Raw genomic sequence first — 15,191 nt, 5'->3', positions numbered from 1 at the left:
ATTAGTTTGCAGCGCTCACTCAGAGCTCACTCACCGCTTAGAAGGACTAGATATTTTTAATCCACTTAAATGTACCTCGCATTGAGAAGAATATATGCAGAAACTGAATGTACCATTCTGCTACTAAAATGATCTATAATCCTTGAATAAAATACAAAGATACATTTACAGCTAATAAGAACTGCCTGTCAATGACAATTACTGACAGTTCCATTAGTTTCTACCATCATATTACATAAGAAACCTAATAAATGAAAAGAAGTATTGAACATTGCCTTTCATTTCATGATTTCTTATCATTTTATTGCATTTGTAGGTAAAATGCAATTAGAGTACTGCATTGGTAAATATCACAATGGAAATGCACAAAACAATCCATATTAAATGCTATTGCATATTAAATCTGTATTAAATGCTATTGGTCCTATCTTAGAAACACAGAGCCCAGTTCAGCTGCCTAAACCCACTTGCATATCCTACCACATCCCACCTGGTACCTCACCTGTCTCTCACTGAAGGGAAGGCAGGATCCCAAGGGTTTGCAGCCAAACCTTGCGGCCCCTTGCAAATGTCCTGAGCATATTTTGCCTCTCAGAAGATTCTATCAAGCCACTGATGACTGCATGTCTCATTTACTTCAAACCTGTTAAATACATCTTGAGATAAAAAGACCAGCCTTTCCCATTCACGTGTTTTTTAGCAGTTCTAAGCGGTTCTTAGGAGTTTGTTCAGAGAGAAACTCCCACAGCCGCTACAAATGCCACTGGAAAAGATTTGTTTAGTTTCAGCAAGCTCTGTACAGCTCTTACCAAGTCATTAAAATGACAGTTAGAGTCATTAGAGGCCTCAACTGAGACTGGTAAGTACTGAGTAAGAGACAAAAACTTCCCCAAATGTTTTGAAAAGAAAAATGTCAAATAGATGTGATAGATAATGGGCAAATAACTGATTTTTTTTTATTATGCTCATTTTACCAATTTGGTTTCTACAGAAAATATGTGGTGGAATCTGGAAATGAGTCTGATGTCCCCAAGTCCCAGGTCAGCACTCAACTACAAAGACATCCTTCCCCACCTATCAGTTGCAGGATACACAACAAAGATTAGGTTAAACGCCATTATTAACAGCACAGGAGTTAGAAAATGTGTGACTTAATGTCCACACAACTTTTGGGCAACAAGGCAGTGCATGTGCCCAAGGATGCCATCTTTCATTACATGCTTATGTCCTCTATTGCTTCTCACAGGTCCTTTCTCAGTGTAAAAAACTGACTGTACTCAATTAATGAGTAACAACACACTATTTTATTTTCTTCATTTTTCTTTTTACAGCCCAAGCTGTCTTTCTTCTCCACAGATGAAGCTGTATTGTAAAGGTTGGATTATCCACATTCTCAAGAGCTGTATTTCAGTGACTATCACTGCAGCACGTACATGCTTCACAGGTATTCGTGACCTAGTTTCGCACAGCTCCTCTGAGACATGGACTTTGTATTTTTCCCATATTTCAGGTTTGGAAATGCAGCGCAGAATGACTAATGTCAAGTCAAACAGTATATGCACCCTTAGAGCTGCAAGATCCTTGGGTGTGCTCAGGGAGCTTGGGCAAGAAGTCTCATCTCTGGAAACTTTAATTGGTGAACGCAAACCAGTTTCTACTAAGAGTTTTTGAACTACAGTTTTTCAAAGGGATGTCATATGGCCAAATGTGAATTTTCATAGTGACTGTAAATGAGATGTTCCTGATAGAAGATTTTGTGAAACTTTTGTGAAACTTCATGTCCCAGCTCCAGAAGTTAAAACACTACAGTATTTAAAATAAAAGGTGCTATGCAGTTTTGAGGGGGGTAAAAAACATTCCTTATCCCATACCTCATGCTCAAAGACAGCAGTAGAGCTTTAGCTGAAATAATCTTTAGCAAAATAGTAATTAAATGGAATTTCATTGCAAATGGAGAAAGTTTGGAAGACTTGTAAGAAGCTGAAAACAGGGTATTACAGTAAATAGTAGGAAATGTGCAAGCTCAGGAATATGCTGCTGGCCTGACTATGGACTCGGGCAGCATCCAAAACAGAGATGTAACATTTAAAGTAGATTACTGTAAGACTGAAGAGGAAGGAAGGCACAATAAGAACACCTAAGAAAATAATGCCTATCAAGAAATAAAGCCTGGTTTACAGATAGCAATCACAGAGAATGCTGTAGTGTGTATTTCTGTGATTATTCTGACTCCAGACTTGTGGCACCATGGAAATATCCTTTTCTTATTTTCCACTGCCAGCTTGTATGGAAAAACAACTTGCTGGTTATACAAAATAGAGGTTATCAGCAATATTGCTAATTAATGGTGTAGTTGCCAACTAAAAAGTTAGACTCTGACAAATATGACCTAATGTTACACAAATATGCTTCATCAATCACAGTTAAAAAATACACAACAGCCACTATTTTCTTTGGACTAGTAATAGAATATATTGGCAGTTAGTATAATTAAAGGCTAGTAAGCAGATTAAACTGTTTTGGGGTTTATAGAATTCTACAGAAAAAGGATGAAAATGTTTTTAAAATGTCAAAGCTTTGAACTGGTGGTATTTCTGTTTGTTTAAAAGGGGAAGAGTTTAGTGGGAGCCCAAGGATATACAGGCAAACCCAGGTTCAGCATGTGGAGATCTCTGGTCCCTGGGTATATCAGACTTTGGGATGTCCTCTGCTTGCTGTTTCTGGCAAGCTCACAGCAGCTGGTGGTACTGTGCTGCAGAACTGGTATCCCCTGGATATGTGCGGTGACATTTGGAGCTACTATTTCTTAGTCCTGCTATTTCCAATAAACTTTTAAGCCAGCATGGAATATGAGTGATTTGGAGAAGTTTGAAGGGCTTCCTTCAAATGCAGCAGTGGGAAGTACGGTCCGTTTATTTAATTTATTAAGGACATATGTTTTTTTTTTTTTAACGATGGCTTGTAACATATGGGAGCTGAAGAGTGCAAAGATGAATAGGGAGCTTCAACAGCAACCCAAAATTCAGCAGATTGTGTTTTTAGGCTTAAATGCAAAGCATAAAGAGAAGAAAAACAATCTTGCATGGGAGATCTCACTTTACTGATTCAAAGAAGTTTAAATCAATGTTTTTAGAATTCTGTTTCAAAAAATGAAATCTAATGGTGAGGATGAACCAAACATGTTTAACTATTTGCCCTAAATGCCACTCTCTGCCAGTTTCCTACATGCCACACAAGAGAATGCTTTGGCCATTTTTTACACTGTCAGAACAACACTAGTCATCTATTTAAGTATAGACTCAGTAAATCAAGGATACATTTCACTAATATTTATTTAAGCAGCAAAACATTGCTCATTGACATAGAGAACTAATGTTCCATTTACGCTCCACAATTTATCATTAGACTCATTGGATTCACATACCATCCCAGCAAGATAAAGAATGCCATTAAAAAACTGTTATTTATAAAAAGGAAAATCAAAGTCTGAATATTAAACATATTTCACTGCACTGTGATGGAGCTTTTGTTTTAATATTGGCAAAAGAAAACAGCACTATAAGTGTAGAACACGGCTATAAGTGTACACTATAAGTGTAGAAAAGAACATGGCTGGCCATAGCAGTAAGGATAATTGGCTCTGAACCTTTCATGAACCCTTTGACTTCAGTGGCCTTTGGATGAGGCCCAGTAAAAAGCCACATTTTTATATGGCAGCCAGTTTTGATAAAGGCACAGTCTGAATCAGGAACAAAGAACTTGTGGGGAGCTATGTAGAGTGGACCATGAAGCAGAAATAAATAGTATTCATACAAAGGAACAAGTATAGTAATTGTATTCATTCACGTTAAATCCAGTTCACTGATTTCCATTTAAGGACGCTTGAGATAGGAAAAAAAAAAAAAAAGTAGGAATCAGAAATTAAAAGAAAATCTTCAGGATCAGGGTTATACATCTGAGATGAGCCCTGCAGGCAATAGTATATCTATTATGCTTGGCATTTGACCAACACTTTATATTTCAATTCGGTTTATATTTCAATAAATGCAAACCCTCAGCAGTTTATAACTTCTCTCTCCTTTCCTGGTACACCTGGTCATCTGCCTAACATGCTTCTAGGACACTGAACTGCTACAAAAATCTAAATTTAATTGCCACAGAATGAAAATTAAGTACACTGGATCAAAGGATTGCTTTGCCCAGTCACTGGTATGTAGTCCCATCTTCCATATTTAGGTATTTATGTGTCTTCAACCAGTGGTCAACGCTGTGCCTGTTCACAACTGTTGTTTCTGCCCCTCATAATAATCACTTGGAGAACCCTCATGACAGGCCCTGCTTTGGCAGTAGACTAAAATAAATATTCAGAGATCCCAGAGGAAGCACTGTACTTTTTTCAATATGGTTCACATATGGAAGTAAGTTTGGAAGGTGAAACAGAAAATCTTAAGTGTTTTTCTCCATTTCACTATGTCACATTTTGGGTGGGTTTAGATGCAGACCTGTTATGATGAAGAGCTAGCATTACACTTTATCTTCCACTATGTTTATTACCCCTCAATGAAATCCAGCCTGCTGTCTTTGTTGGTCAGTGGTGTGACTGACCATATGGCTCTAGGGTTCTTGAGAACAGGGTTTGATTTATTTTGGAAAGAAAGATGAGGATGAGGCTGTGAATATCTTAGGGAGACTTGCTCTGCAGAATAAAATTACTAACAGAAATAATTTCACTTCTTATCTAAAGCTAAATTTTAGATTTTAGATCTCATTTTGTTATTTCAGACTCTTGAATGCACAATATTTCATTTATGTCACGTACTGAAGAAAGAAAGGACATTTCTACAGCAACATAATTGTTTAAAATTTATGTTTAAAATTTTATACCATTCCTGTTATTAAATCAGGAATCATTTTACGCAGGATATAGCTTTAGAAATAGTTTTAAAAATGCTAAGTAAGCAATAAAATATCATTCTTTTGCATTTAACCATTGCACACAGACACATCACATACTTCAATGACACCTTTTCACTCCTCTGCCATGTTGTGCAATTATTTCTACATCCAGAATGGGGACTGAGAGGGGGATGACAGACTGCTTTATCTCCTTCACTTCGGAAAAACAGAAAACAGTTGACAGTGTACTTGAAGAGAAAGAGAGAAAGAGGGAGAGAGAGAAATTTGTTTGAAAACCACCAATGATAGTATGAAATATCAAGTTCTAATTCACATGACTCACACTAAATCGTCTACCCAGGCTGGCCAGATGACAAAGCACATTATAATTATGTGGCTGAGATTGAAATGCTCTTAAAGCCTACGTAACTAGCCTAATGGACTCCACTGAAACCCACCAAGGGCACTAGACTTCACAACCAAAGACCATAGCTAGATATTACAAATGGCAAGGTTGGAGTCCAGTGAAAACATGATGCTGCTTGCAAATTGTTGCTCCCTAAAATGATTGCTCTGCTGAATGCTTCAGGATAGTGACGTCAGTTAATGGTCACCCATGACAGTTTTCTTTCCTCAGCTGTTTCCTATCACTTCCACTGTGGCATAAAAGGTTTTATTTCCTTACATGAAACTCCAATTGAAATAAATGGGCAGCGGAAAGCTTTTCGAAAGCTAGAGCTCTTGAGTAAACAAGAAAATTCCTCGAAGGACATATTCATGGCAGGAATACTGTTCTCAGTGTAGGTCTTCAGCAGGACAGTATCCCTTTGTATATGAAATAATTTGACCAAATAAGAACAAAAGAAGAGCACAAACTGCTGGTTTTTCTGGCTAGACCAGATCAGCCTTCCTGATTATTTTGTCTGTTTTTGCTGCCTTGACTATCTATAAAATGAAAATTCAGCTGTACTATGTGTGTGTAAAAATGTCTTCTCCGTAAACAAAAATTGTTTCCAAAAAGTCAATTCTCAATACACTGCAAGCACCTAGAGAGTCCTCAAAAAGCAAGGTGAAAAAAAAAAAAGAAAAAGAAAAAAGAGGATATATTTTCAAAGTACAAAAATGAAGCACAGATCCAGAAATGAGACCTACAAATCTATTTTCCTTTACTCACTCAAACTTTTCCAATTTCTTTTCTATTTTGCTGTCCTTATTTCTTGGTTTTAATGGTTTCATTTGCTTTTCCCTGTAATTATTTTGCCTTTCCCTATACCAGTACCCATCTGTCCTTGCTCCAGTCTTCAATATGCCAATTTCTTCTTCTCCCTAGCTCACTTTCCCTCCTCTTTTTCATTGGCAGCTCCTCCATTTTGTGTCATATTTTCCATTCCTCCTTTGCTAGTCAGGAGCTATGAGCTAAGGTCTCCTCCCTGCCATGGAAGGGAGGAGCACATACAAAGGCAAAGTCTCTTTTAGGAAGGAGGGGAAAGTGGGAGGAATCCCACCCAACCATTGCCTCGTGCTACTTGCATGTGCTCACTTCTTAGAAATTCTTACTTTTTTCCCCCCCCCCGATGGTATGTGAGGAGAAGGGAGTAAGAGACGCTTCATGGAGCTCCCAGATCACAGGGACAACAAGAAAATAAAACAAACTTTCCCTTCTAGCAAAAAATGAGCAAATGTATATGCTTTAACTTCAACCTTTAGAAAGATTATACAGTCACATCCATTGGAGAAAATAATTCATCATTTTTCTGCCTATTTTCAAATCACTCCCTTACCCTAATTCTTTGGGTTAGATCATCACCTGGCACATACAGCCACCACGAACTCACACTGCTGTCTCAAATCCTACATTTCCCAGTGAAGAAGTCAGGAAAGTTACAATACCAATCTTAATTTGTTTTTCATTTCTTTCACTTTTTCCCCTTGTAATGATCTGAAAAAGAGGTCTTAGAGAGCTTAGCTGTGTCTAGTAACTTAGTTAAAATGCCAGGCCTGCCACATCTATTGCTCTTCCCACTAGCCTACTGATGTTGGGTCTGCTTTGCTAGACCTAGCAGGAATCCTAACCAGCCTATGGATTTACTTTTGGCAGTGGATCAGAACTGTGTATTCAGTTTGGGAGATTAATAAAGAATAGTGAAAATATAAAACTGGGCAGTTCTGTTTCCCTAAAATAGCTGAGAATATACTACCCAAACACAGTTTACACAGATTCACAACTATTGAGTAATTCAGAATAGTATTTTATCCTTTGTTTTTAACTTTCAGGGGTAGCATTTGTATTTTTGGTTCATGCTTCTTAAGTGAGGTTTCTAGGGGTTACAGTCACTGGCAGTTTACCAGGATGCTGTCAGTGGCTGAAGAATAAACCTTGCAATCAAAACAATGCATCTCTTGGCTGGATTTTATTATAATCAGCACTGTAATGCCACTACTTGTTTTTCTGAACTCATCAGTACAGAGCTGTTGAAAATAGCTTGACGTTTCTCCTTTGCCTCCTGACATTAATCATAGTTAATTAAGTGACAATGAAGTTAGGGTTAATGCAAACAGGCATTAATTCTTGTCATCTCCCTGTTCTCAGGAGTATTGAAAGTTGGACAAGTGGAGAGAAACAAGATTGAAAATATACCCTAAAAAAAACATTCAATTAACATCAGCATTGGAGGTCTTGTCAGAGATCTGTTATAATGTATGCCCCAGTTTTTCCCAATAACTGCATGTGGGCAAATCCCTGTCTACTCAGAGTTAAATGTATGGCTGGGGTCTACTTTTGCAAGCACTAGGATAAAAGCTTTCATATCCTTGCTGCTGAAAATATGGCAGGCAGTGGCAGGCAGCAAATGTGCCTGGTTCATTTTTCTAGAGACTCATTGAAAACACTGAAGTGCTTCCTCTCTCTGCTCAAATGTAGGAAACAAATCAAATTAGGGGGCTCAAGAGCAAGCTATATTTTCTGGGTGGAAAATAATGGATTTGGAAAGAAATGTTTAAGCAGTCTTTTCTTTTTTTTCTTCCTTTTTTTTTTTTCCCACGGGAGTTGAGGAAGAATAATAATTTAAAAATCAGCTTAGAAAATGTGAACAATTTGCACCAGATGAAACTACTGCTGTCCCAAGATGAGTTGGCAAAAGTCCTGAAATGCTTCTTCCAGCTGACTGAGGAGGTAGCTATCTTATCTGCCTGTACACCACTCAGAGCAAACTGCCTGGGCCTGGAGGATTAGCAATTAGATCTCTTTTTCTAAGGATATGAAAAATGTGAGGTCTGTCACTTAGAATCATAGAATGGTTTGGATTGGAAGGGACTGTAAGACCACCCAGTTCCAACCCCCTGCCATAGGCAGGGACACCTCCCACCAGACCGAGTTGCCCAAAGCCCCATCCAGCCTGGCCTTGAACACCTCCAGGGATGGGGCATCCACAGCTTCTCTGGGCAACCTGTGCCAGTACCTCACCACCCTCATAGTGAATAATTTCTTTGTTACATCTAATCTAAATCTACCCTCTTTTAGTTTAAAGGCATTACTCCTTGTCCTATCACTCCAGTCCCTGACAAAGAGTCCCTCCCCAGTTTTCCTGTAGGCCCCCTTTAGTTGCTGGAAGACCACTGTATGGTCACCCTACAGCCTTCTCTACTCCAGGTTAAATAACCCCAGCTTTCTCAGCCTTTCTTCATAGGAAAGGTGCTCCAGCCCTCCAATCATCCTTATGGCCCTCCTTGGACTTACTCCACCAGGTCCATGTCCTTCTTATATTGGGGGTTCCAGAGCTGAACACAGTACTGCAGGTGGGGTCTCATGAGAGCAGAGAAGAGGGGAAGAATCACCTCCCTTGACTTGCTGGTCATGTTTCTTTCGATGCAGACCAGGATATAGTTGGATTTCTGGGCTATGAGCACACATTGACAGTTTTTCATCCACCAATATCCCCAAGCCCTTTTCCACAAGGCTGCTCTCAATCCATTAGTCATCCAGCCTGTATTCATGTTTGGGATTATGTTGTGCAGGACCTTGCACTTGGCCTTGTTTAACTGTGAGCTTTTCACACAGGCTCACCTCTCAAGCCTGCCCAGGTGTCTCTGGATGACATCCCTTCCCTCCAACGTGTCAACCGCATGGTATCTATTTCAGCTAAAGCCATTACAGCTCTGTTTCTTTGGTACGGGGCCTACGCTGTAGGCTGGCTCTAAATTTGCTCTCCATGGCTTTAGCTCAACCTAGCCTTTTGCCACCACCAAACCAATGCTCTGTTGCTGCTTCATCACCTACCATCCATCCCTGCAGTGCTACTGCCGCTGCTTCTCCAAAGCTTGCTGCTGCTACATCCCCACTGCAATAACCTTTTGCTCACCAACCTGCGACCTTCACAGCACCTCTGCAGCACTTCTGCCTGCTGACCTGCTGTAGGACTTGCTCCTTCCTCAAGGTGAAGGTGCTAAAATTTGGCATTGGAGATGCCCTTTTTTACTACCATGTGGTGTTTTGTAGACTTGGAGACATTTCTCTTGTTTACAGGTTATCAGACACCAACCAATGCACTAGTTTCCTGAATATTTAGTGAAAACGTTGTGGGTTTTTTGTTTGTTTGTTTTGTTTTGTTTGATTGGTTTTGCTTTTTGTTTTACACAGTAAAAAGACACACACTCAAGGCTTGATCTGTCCAGTCATCTCCCCTTTCTCTCTGGTAAGTCCTCAGAAGGAGTTCCTACAAGTGACTTTGATCACTTCTAGTGTGAAATTTCAAATGCTTTTGCATGTTGATTCAGAGGTTGCATCTATAACATCCATCAGGTCCCCTCTGCAGCATCTTCCATCCCCTCAGTCCCCATATGAGAGCAAGAGCTGGAGCAGGGCTGGTGGCCAGGGCAGCCGTGAACACACAACCTGAGATGCCTTCATGGGACTCTCTAGGGCTGGCTGGGAATGGCCCCGCTTCACAAAGCAACACACCACTCCCTGCACCTCCACTGCCAAGTGCCCTTTTTGGGGGTCCCCCACCATTGGAGTCTGTTGATCTCCTCTCTGAATAATGCTAGATGACTAGAAAGAGAGCATCAGGGAGTAACTCTTGTGTAGGCTGCATGGTAGCTTATGGGATGTGTGTGACAGATGGACACTAGTGGGGCTTGGCTGGGAGCGTGGTGCCGTTGGGCTGTGTAGCAGTGTTCCCATGGGCACTCTGCATTGTGCAAGGCAGAGGCAGATATGATATTCTGGGGCAAAGTATTCTGGGGCAAAGTACATTCGACATGGGTATGGATAGAACTGGCCTCAGAAATGATCTAAAAAAAATACGTAAACTTGTGCAAATACTCCATTCCCATTGAGTTTAAATTACTGGTCAAAATTATTCACATTCTTCATGTGTTCTGTGCTCTTTTAATGAACTTGAGGACAACTTGTATTGGAAGAAAAGTGTCTTCAAAATGAAGTTGTGGAAGGCCATTTACAACAAATAAATGGTACCCACAGCATTTCAGGTTTCTCATAGCAATAATTTTAATAAATCTTTTCATTTGGGCACTATTTTACATACTGTGCTTTACACATCAGTGCTGGCAGGTGGAAAAGCAGGCTTGTTTTGCAGTCACAGGAAGAGAATGTAAATTATTTACAAGGGGAAAATTTTTCAGTCTGGGAATCGTAGTCAAATGAGGAAAATTAAAAATCTAAACTACTGCACAGAGCAAATGCTATAAACATAAGATCTCCCATCCTTATTTTTTTTTATGTGGGTAAAGGACATTTGTATTCAGAAGATCACAAAAATAACTCATACACAAGTGGATGCAGGTGGACTTGCTTTTCTTTGCTTTGGCTCTCTTCGCATTAATATATGCTAAATACGTGATTTGACACAGAAGCTTAACTTGCTCTCTGAATTAGTTACTACTGTCATATTTTTGGCACATACTGGCTTTCATGCTTCTGCTGCTTGTATGCAATATTACTGCACTTTTATTATCTTCATTTTTGAGCTTGCAGCAGCACAAACCTGCAGGGTGCAATGACTCAGCACCTTTCCTCCTCATATTGCTGTGTAGAGCACACATATCTAGTAGCAATGGTGAAGGGCAAAATGAATGGGGAGAACAGATAAAGAGTTTCTCTGTAGATATACATATGCTGCTATTGCATAATACAGATACCTTTGTTCATACCTACACTTTTCATCTATGCCCACTCAAGCAGTTTGGTTTTAAGATGTATTAGTATATTATACGAAAGAACTAGTAGTGCATTCTTGTATCAATGTTACAGCAACACTTAAGGAGAAGACAGATTTCAATATTCATTCTATGAAACATCTTGTGATAAGGACAATTCTCCTCTATCTCCTCAGTCTATTGGTGTCCACTCATCCAGAAAAACAACCCATCTTTACTACAAGACCCTTGGCCCTCACATCCTGCTCCCATGATGGGATCCTAAGCAATCCCTCTCCTTTGGATATGGAATCAGGTGTAATTGCCTTAACTTTCAGAGCTAGATTGCATAGAGGGCCCTATGAACACAGCTAGGTTCATGTGCTACTGTTGTTTCTCATGGCAAGCAATTATAAGAAATAAAAATAGTTTCCCCATTTCTAATATTGTACAGCAGCTCTGCACTTACTTTTGTTAATCTTTCCTTTAGGAGATGCACCGAGTCCATGAAGAAATCAAAAGCTGCCAAACATCAGCCTCTTCATTGAAGTGACAGCAGTGGGAGACACTTTGGAGAGGGAAAGCCGCTGCAGAAGGAGAAAACACAGCTCATTTCTGTTTCTTTTTACCTTCTAGACTCTAGACCTGAGGTGGAGATCACAATGCTGGCAGCACACCTTGAAAAACTTGATTAAATATGGCCAAATTACTCCAAAGAGGTCCTCCAAGACTTATTTCCATAAAGGCAACACCATCTCACCTTGTAAAAGCAATTTTTCATCGGTTAAAAGTCAAAGGGAGAATTAAAGAAACACAGAATTGAAATATGTATAATTTCCTCCTTTACGTTCTTTTCTATATACATTCAGCTAAGCTCATTAGTCCTTGTGAGGTATCTTTGCTTCAAAAATATTACAAAAGTAATCAGTTATGACTGTTACTGTTAAAAAAGGAGGTGACACTTCGGAGCAATCTGGATTGCATGATAGCTGCGTTCATTTGAACAATATGTGTTTGTGTATAGCTAATGTAATGTCATTAACCTTGGCATAAAAAATTTAGATTACTGTTATAGAAGGGGTGACTGTATTTTGAAAATCAATAACCAAGTCAAGGATTTAAGGGTCGTATTACCATATTACTTACTAATCATGCATTCCTAATGTGAGGCTGATCCTGATTCCACCACTGTGTTTGTGCTGAATGTGAAATTAACTCTTTAAGTTGCCAATGTTTAACTGAAATTAGTAGAAATCCCAACTGGAATTATTAAAAATAATATATTGTTTCAAACAATAATTATAGTCAAGTATCATTTCATTTATATTTATGATTTTGTTGCACAATTCATTTTGATAAGGCTTGGCATCACAGAATCATGCAATCTTGTCAGAAATGCAACTTTCCTTAAAATGAAACAACTCTCTACCAGGTATTGCTGTCTAGTTCTGATTGCTAGTGAAAAAATAAAACAACAACCAAAAAACAAACAAACAAACAAAACCTAAAAAACATGAACACTGTCCATTCAAGGACATCCAAATAAGTATTTTTAATTAAATCTCATGCTTGGACCCATTATTTCTGCTTATACACCAAAAAAGATAACAGAAGCATTTGCATTTTAGATGGTAGATATATAACAAGATTGAGTAACTAAAATTAAGACACTCAGATATGAAGTACGATGCGCAGTTTTGCCACTGAAGGTGTTTCAATCTTCAGTCCTAGCTGGAGAAATGAAGACAAGTGCAGGAAAGGCATGCTGAAGTAGTATGGTGTATGTATGTAGGCAGCCAGTAAGTTGGGACAGTCCCACCTAACTCTGAAATCATAGAATCATTCAGGTTGGAAAAGACCTCTAAGATCATCTAGTCCAACCTTTAACCTAATACTAAAGTCCATCACTAAACCATGCTACTAAATTCTAAGTTTACATGTTTCTTGAAGACCTCCAGGGATGGTAACTCAACCGCTTCCCTGGGCAGCCTACTCCAATGCCACACAACTCTTTCAGTAAAGAAAGTTCTCCTAACATCCAACCTAAACCACCCCTGGTGCAACTTGAGGCCATTTTATCACTTGGTAAAGAAAATCTACAGTTTTAAAGCTGTCTATGTTTAGTTTATTAGCTACAGTCAGCAGGACAACATACGTTCATCATCTGTGTTGGTTGGTAATCAATCAACATTTGCAGATATTGGCTATAGTTACAGTTGTCTCCAAACTCTTGTAACCTAAAAGGTTTTGTTGCACACTAAGACACTACAGCTGTACTGTGCTTGAGGCCTGCATGAGGGAGATAATTAAAAATAAGCACTTTGGAGGCCAGAACTCCAAAATTCTGTCTTCTTTCTGCTAAACCAAGTCTTCAAAGTTTCATAGCACTTGTAGTCCTGGCATGGAATGGGACTCGGTTTCTTCACAACTTGCTTCTTTAGTTGCTGAAATTTGGTGCAAACTCCCCTTCCCACTATAACAGGCATTTTACTTTGTGGATGGGAAATGTATTCCTTCAGCAGTCTTCTTCCTTCCTAAAAGACGGAAACCTCTTTCTGGGTGACTAGTGTTGGACTTTTCCCTACCAACTTCTCTTCCTCCCCAGACCATGGCCTTGCATCTGGCGTAGTGCACCAGTGCTTCCTGAGGATTACAGCTCCTCTCTTTGATAAGTCTCCCCTGGGGGCACCATGCAGCCTTTGTACTTCTCTCCTCAAGAAACACTCAAGCTCAAACCCTCTGGTGCTAAAAGAGGAATTCAGGTGGCCTAGCCCCAAGGCACACTATGTTTTTTCTTCCAAAAGGAAGACAATTTCTGTACTTTATACCTCGTTCTGGTGCTTCAGGAGATTCTCTTGCCAACTCCCAGCATTCTCCAGGTCTGTAGCTACAGACTACTGCTTCCTCATGTCTCCAAAACTATTTGACTTTTTCTCTGTTTTTTTCACCAAAGAGAACCCTTTACAAGACCTACAGCTTTCCTGGCATCCCTCTGTTTTGACTGAAAGGCTATGCCTTTTTTTCCCGGCAGTCCTTCCCAGCACTTTTCTCCCTCTGCTTCTGTGCCAGGATAGCTTGCAGGAATGGGGCCTATATGAGGTTATAATCGCTTGGGAAAGGAATGTAATTAAAAGCAACATATAAAGTAATTAAAAAAAAATCTTCTGAGGATGCTCAGCTGGCGTAGTGAGAATCTTACTGAGAATATTTAATTGTTTGTGTTATTAAGTGCAGACAGGTTAGTTTTAATTCAAAACAAACATGGCAATTAAATTAAAAAAAAAAGTATCAATACAACATTATAACTACATAGTTTAAAAAAATGAAAACATATAGGAAACATAAACATTAAGGGTTTCCAAAAATGGGAAGACTTACCAGATTAACTGGATAATTAAAAATAAATAAAAAAATATACCAGCTAAAATATAAGGATCCAGATGTAACACTGATGCAGCTGCCCTGATTATTCATACTTTTATTCTTGTTGTTCCAGTTAAATCTGTAGTAGAACATAACTGCATTTGGTGATACCAAATGCCTGTCATATGAAGCACTTCACAGCTGAATTTACATTTGTTACATTTCCTACATGTCCTGTCTGCTTATCATCTTGTTTTTTTAAATGTTACCACATTAACATATTAATATAAAGTTTTAGTTTCTTCTCAGAGAGTGTATTTTCTTGTTTCGCTATTTGATAGAATTTTGTACTCATAAACATGAGAGTTTTGTAAGGTAATGGCCAAATTGATCAGAAAAAGTCAAAGCTATTTATTTTTATAAATAATCAACAACAAAATTCTCATGAAAGGCAGTACTTAGCTTTATATAGTACTTTTCTTGTGTGGATGTTAACCAATTAGCCAATTCTTATCGGAGCCAAATAAGAAGCATTTAGCCCTACTTAGGAAATGGGAAACCTTTGAGATTAATTGGCTACTGCAAAAACAAGGAAACTCTTTTAGAGCTAATATCAGATATCAGGGGCTCTGGATTTCTTACGTCTGCTCAAACCTTTAGTCAAAACGACTCCATCTACTCCAAATAAAATACTTAATATCTCACTCCATGACCAAGAGTATTATTATGCATTTCCGAAAGTTGACCAGTTGTTTTTATTTTATTTTATTTTATTTATT

The 15,191-nt window shown here is 38.9% G+C and overlaps 1 protein-coding gene across 1 annotated transcript in view; it reads right to left on the bottom strand.

Annotated features, from left to right (window-relative positions):
- PDZRN4 (PDZ domain containing ring finger 4) overlaps positions 1-11,572 on the bottom strand; it is a 269,618-nt gene extending 258,046 nt beyond the window's left edge. The window contains exon 1 of the mRNA XM_083838889.1: positions 11,519-11,572. Coding sequence (XP_083695015.1) covers positions 11,519-11,557 — 39 coding nt within the window. The 5' untranslated portion in view covers positions 11,558-11,572. The remainder of the gene's footprint in view (positions 1-11,518) is intronic.
- Positions 11,573-15,191: the final 3,619 nt, after the last annotated feature.

This window comes from Anser anser (assembly GCF_964211835.1).
Source record: "Anser anser genome assembly, chromosome: 1".
In the NCBI taxonomy this organism is placed as follows: domain Eukaryota; kingdom Metazoa; phylum Chordata; class Aves; order Anseriformes; family Anatidae; genus Anser; species Anser anser.
This window is presented reverse-complemented; position numbering and strand designations above follow the sequence as displayed.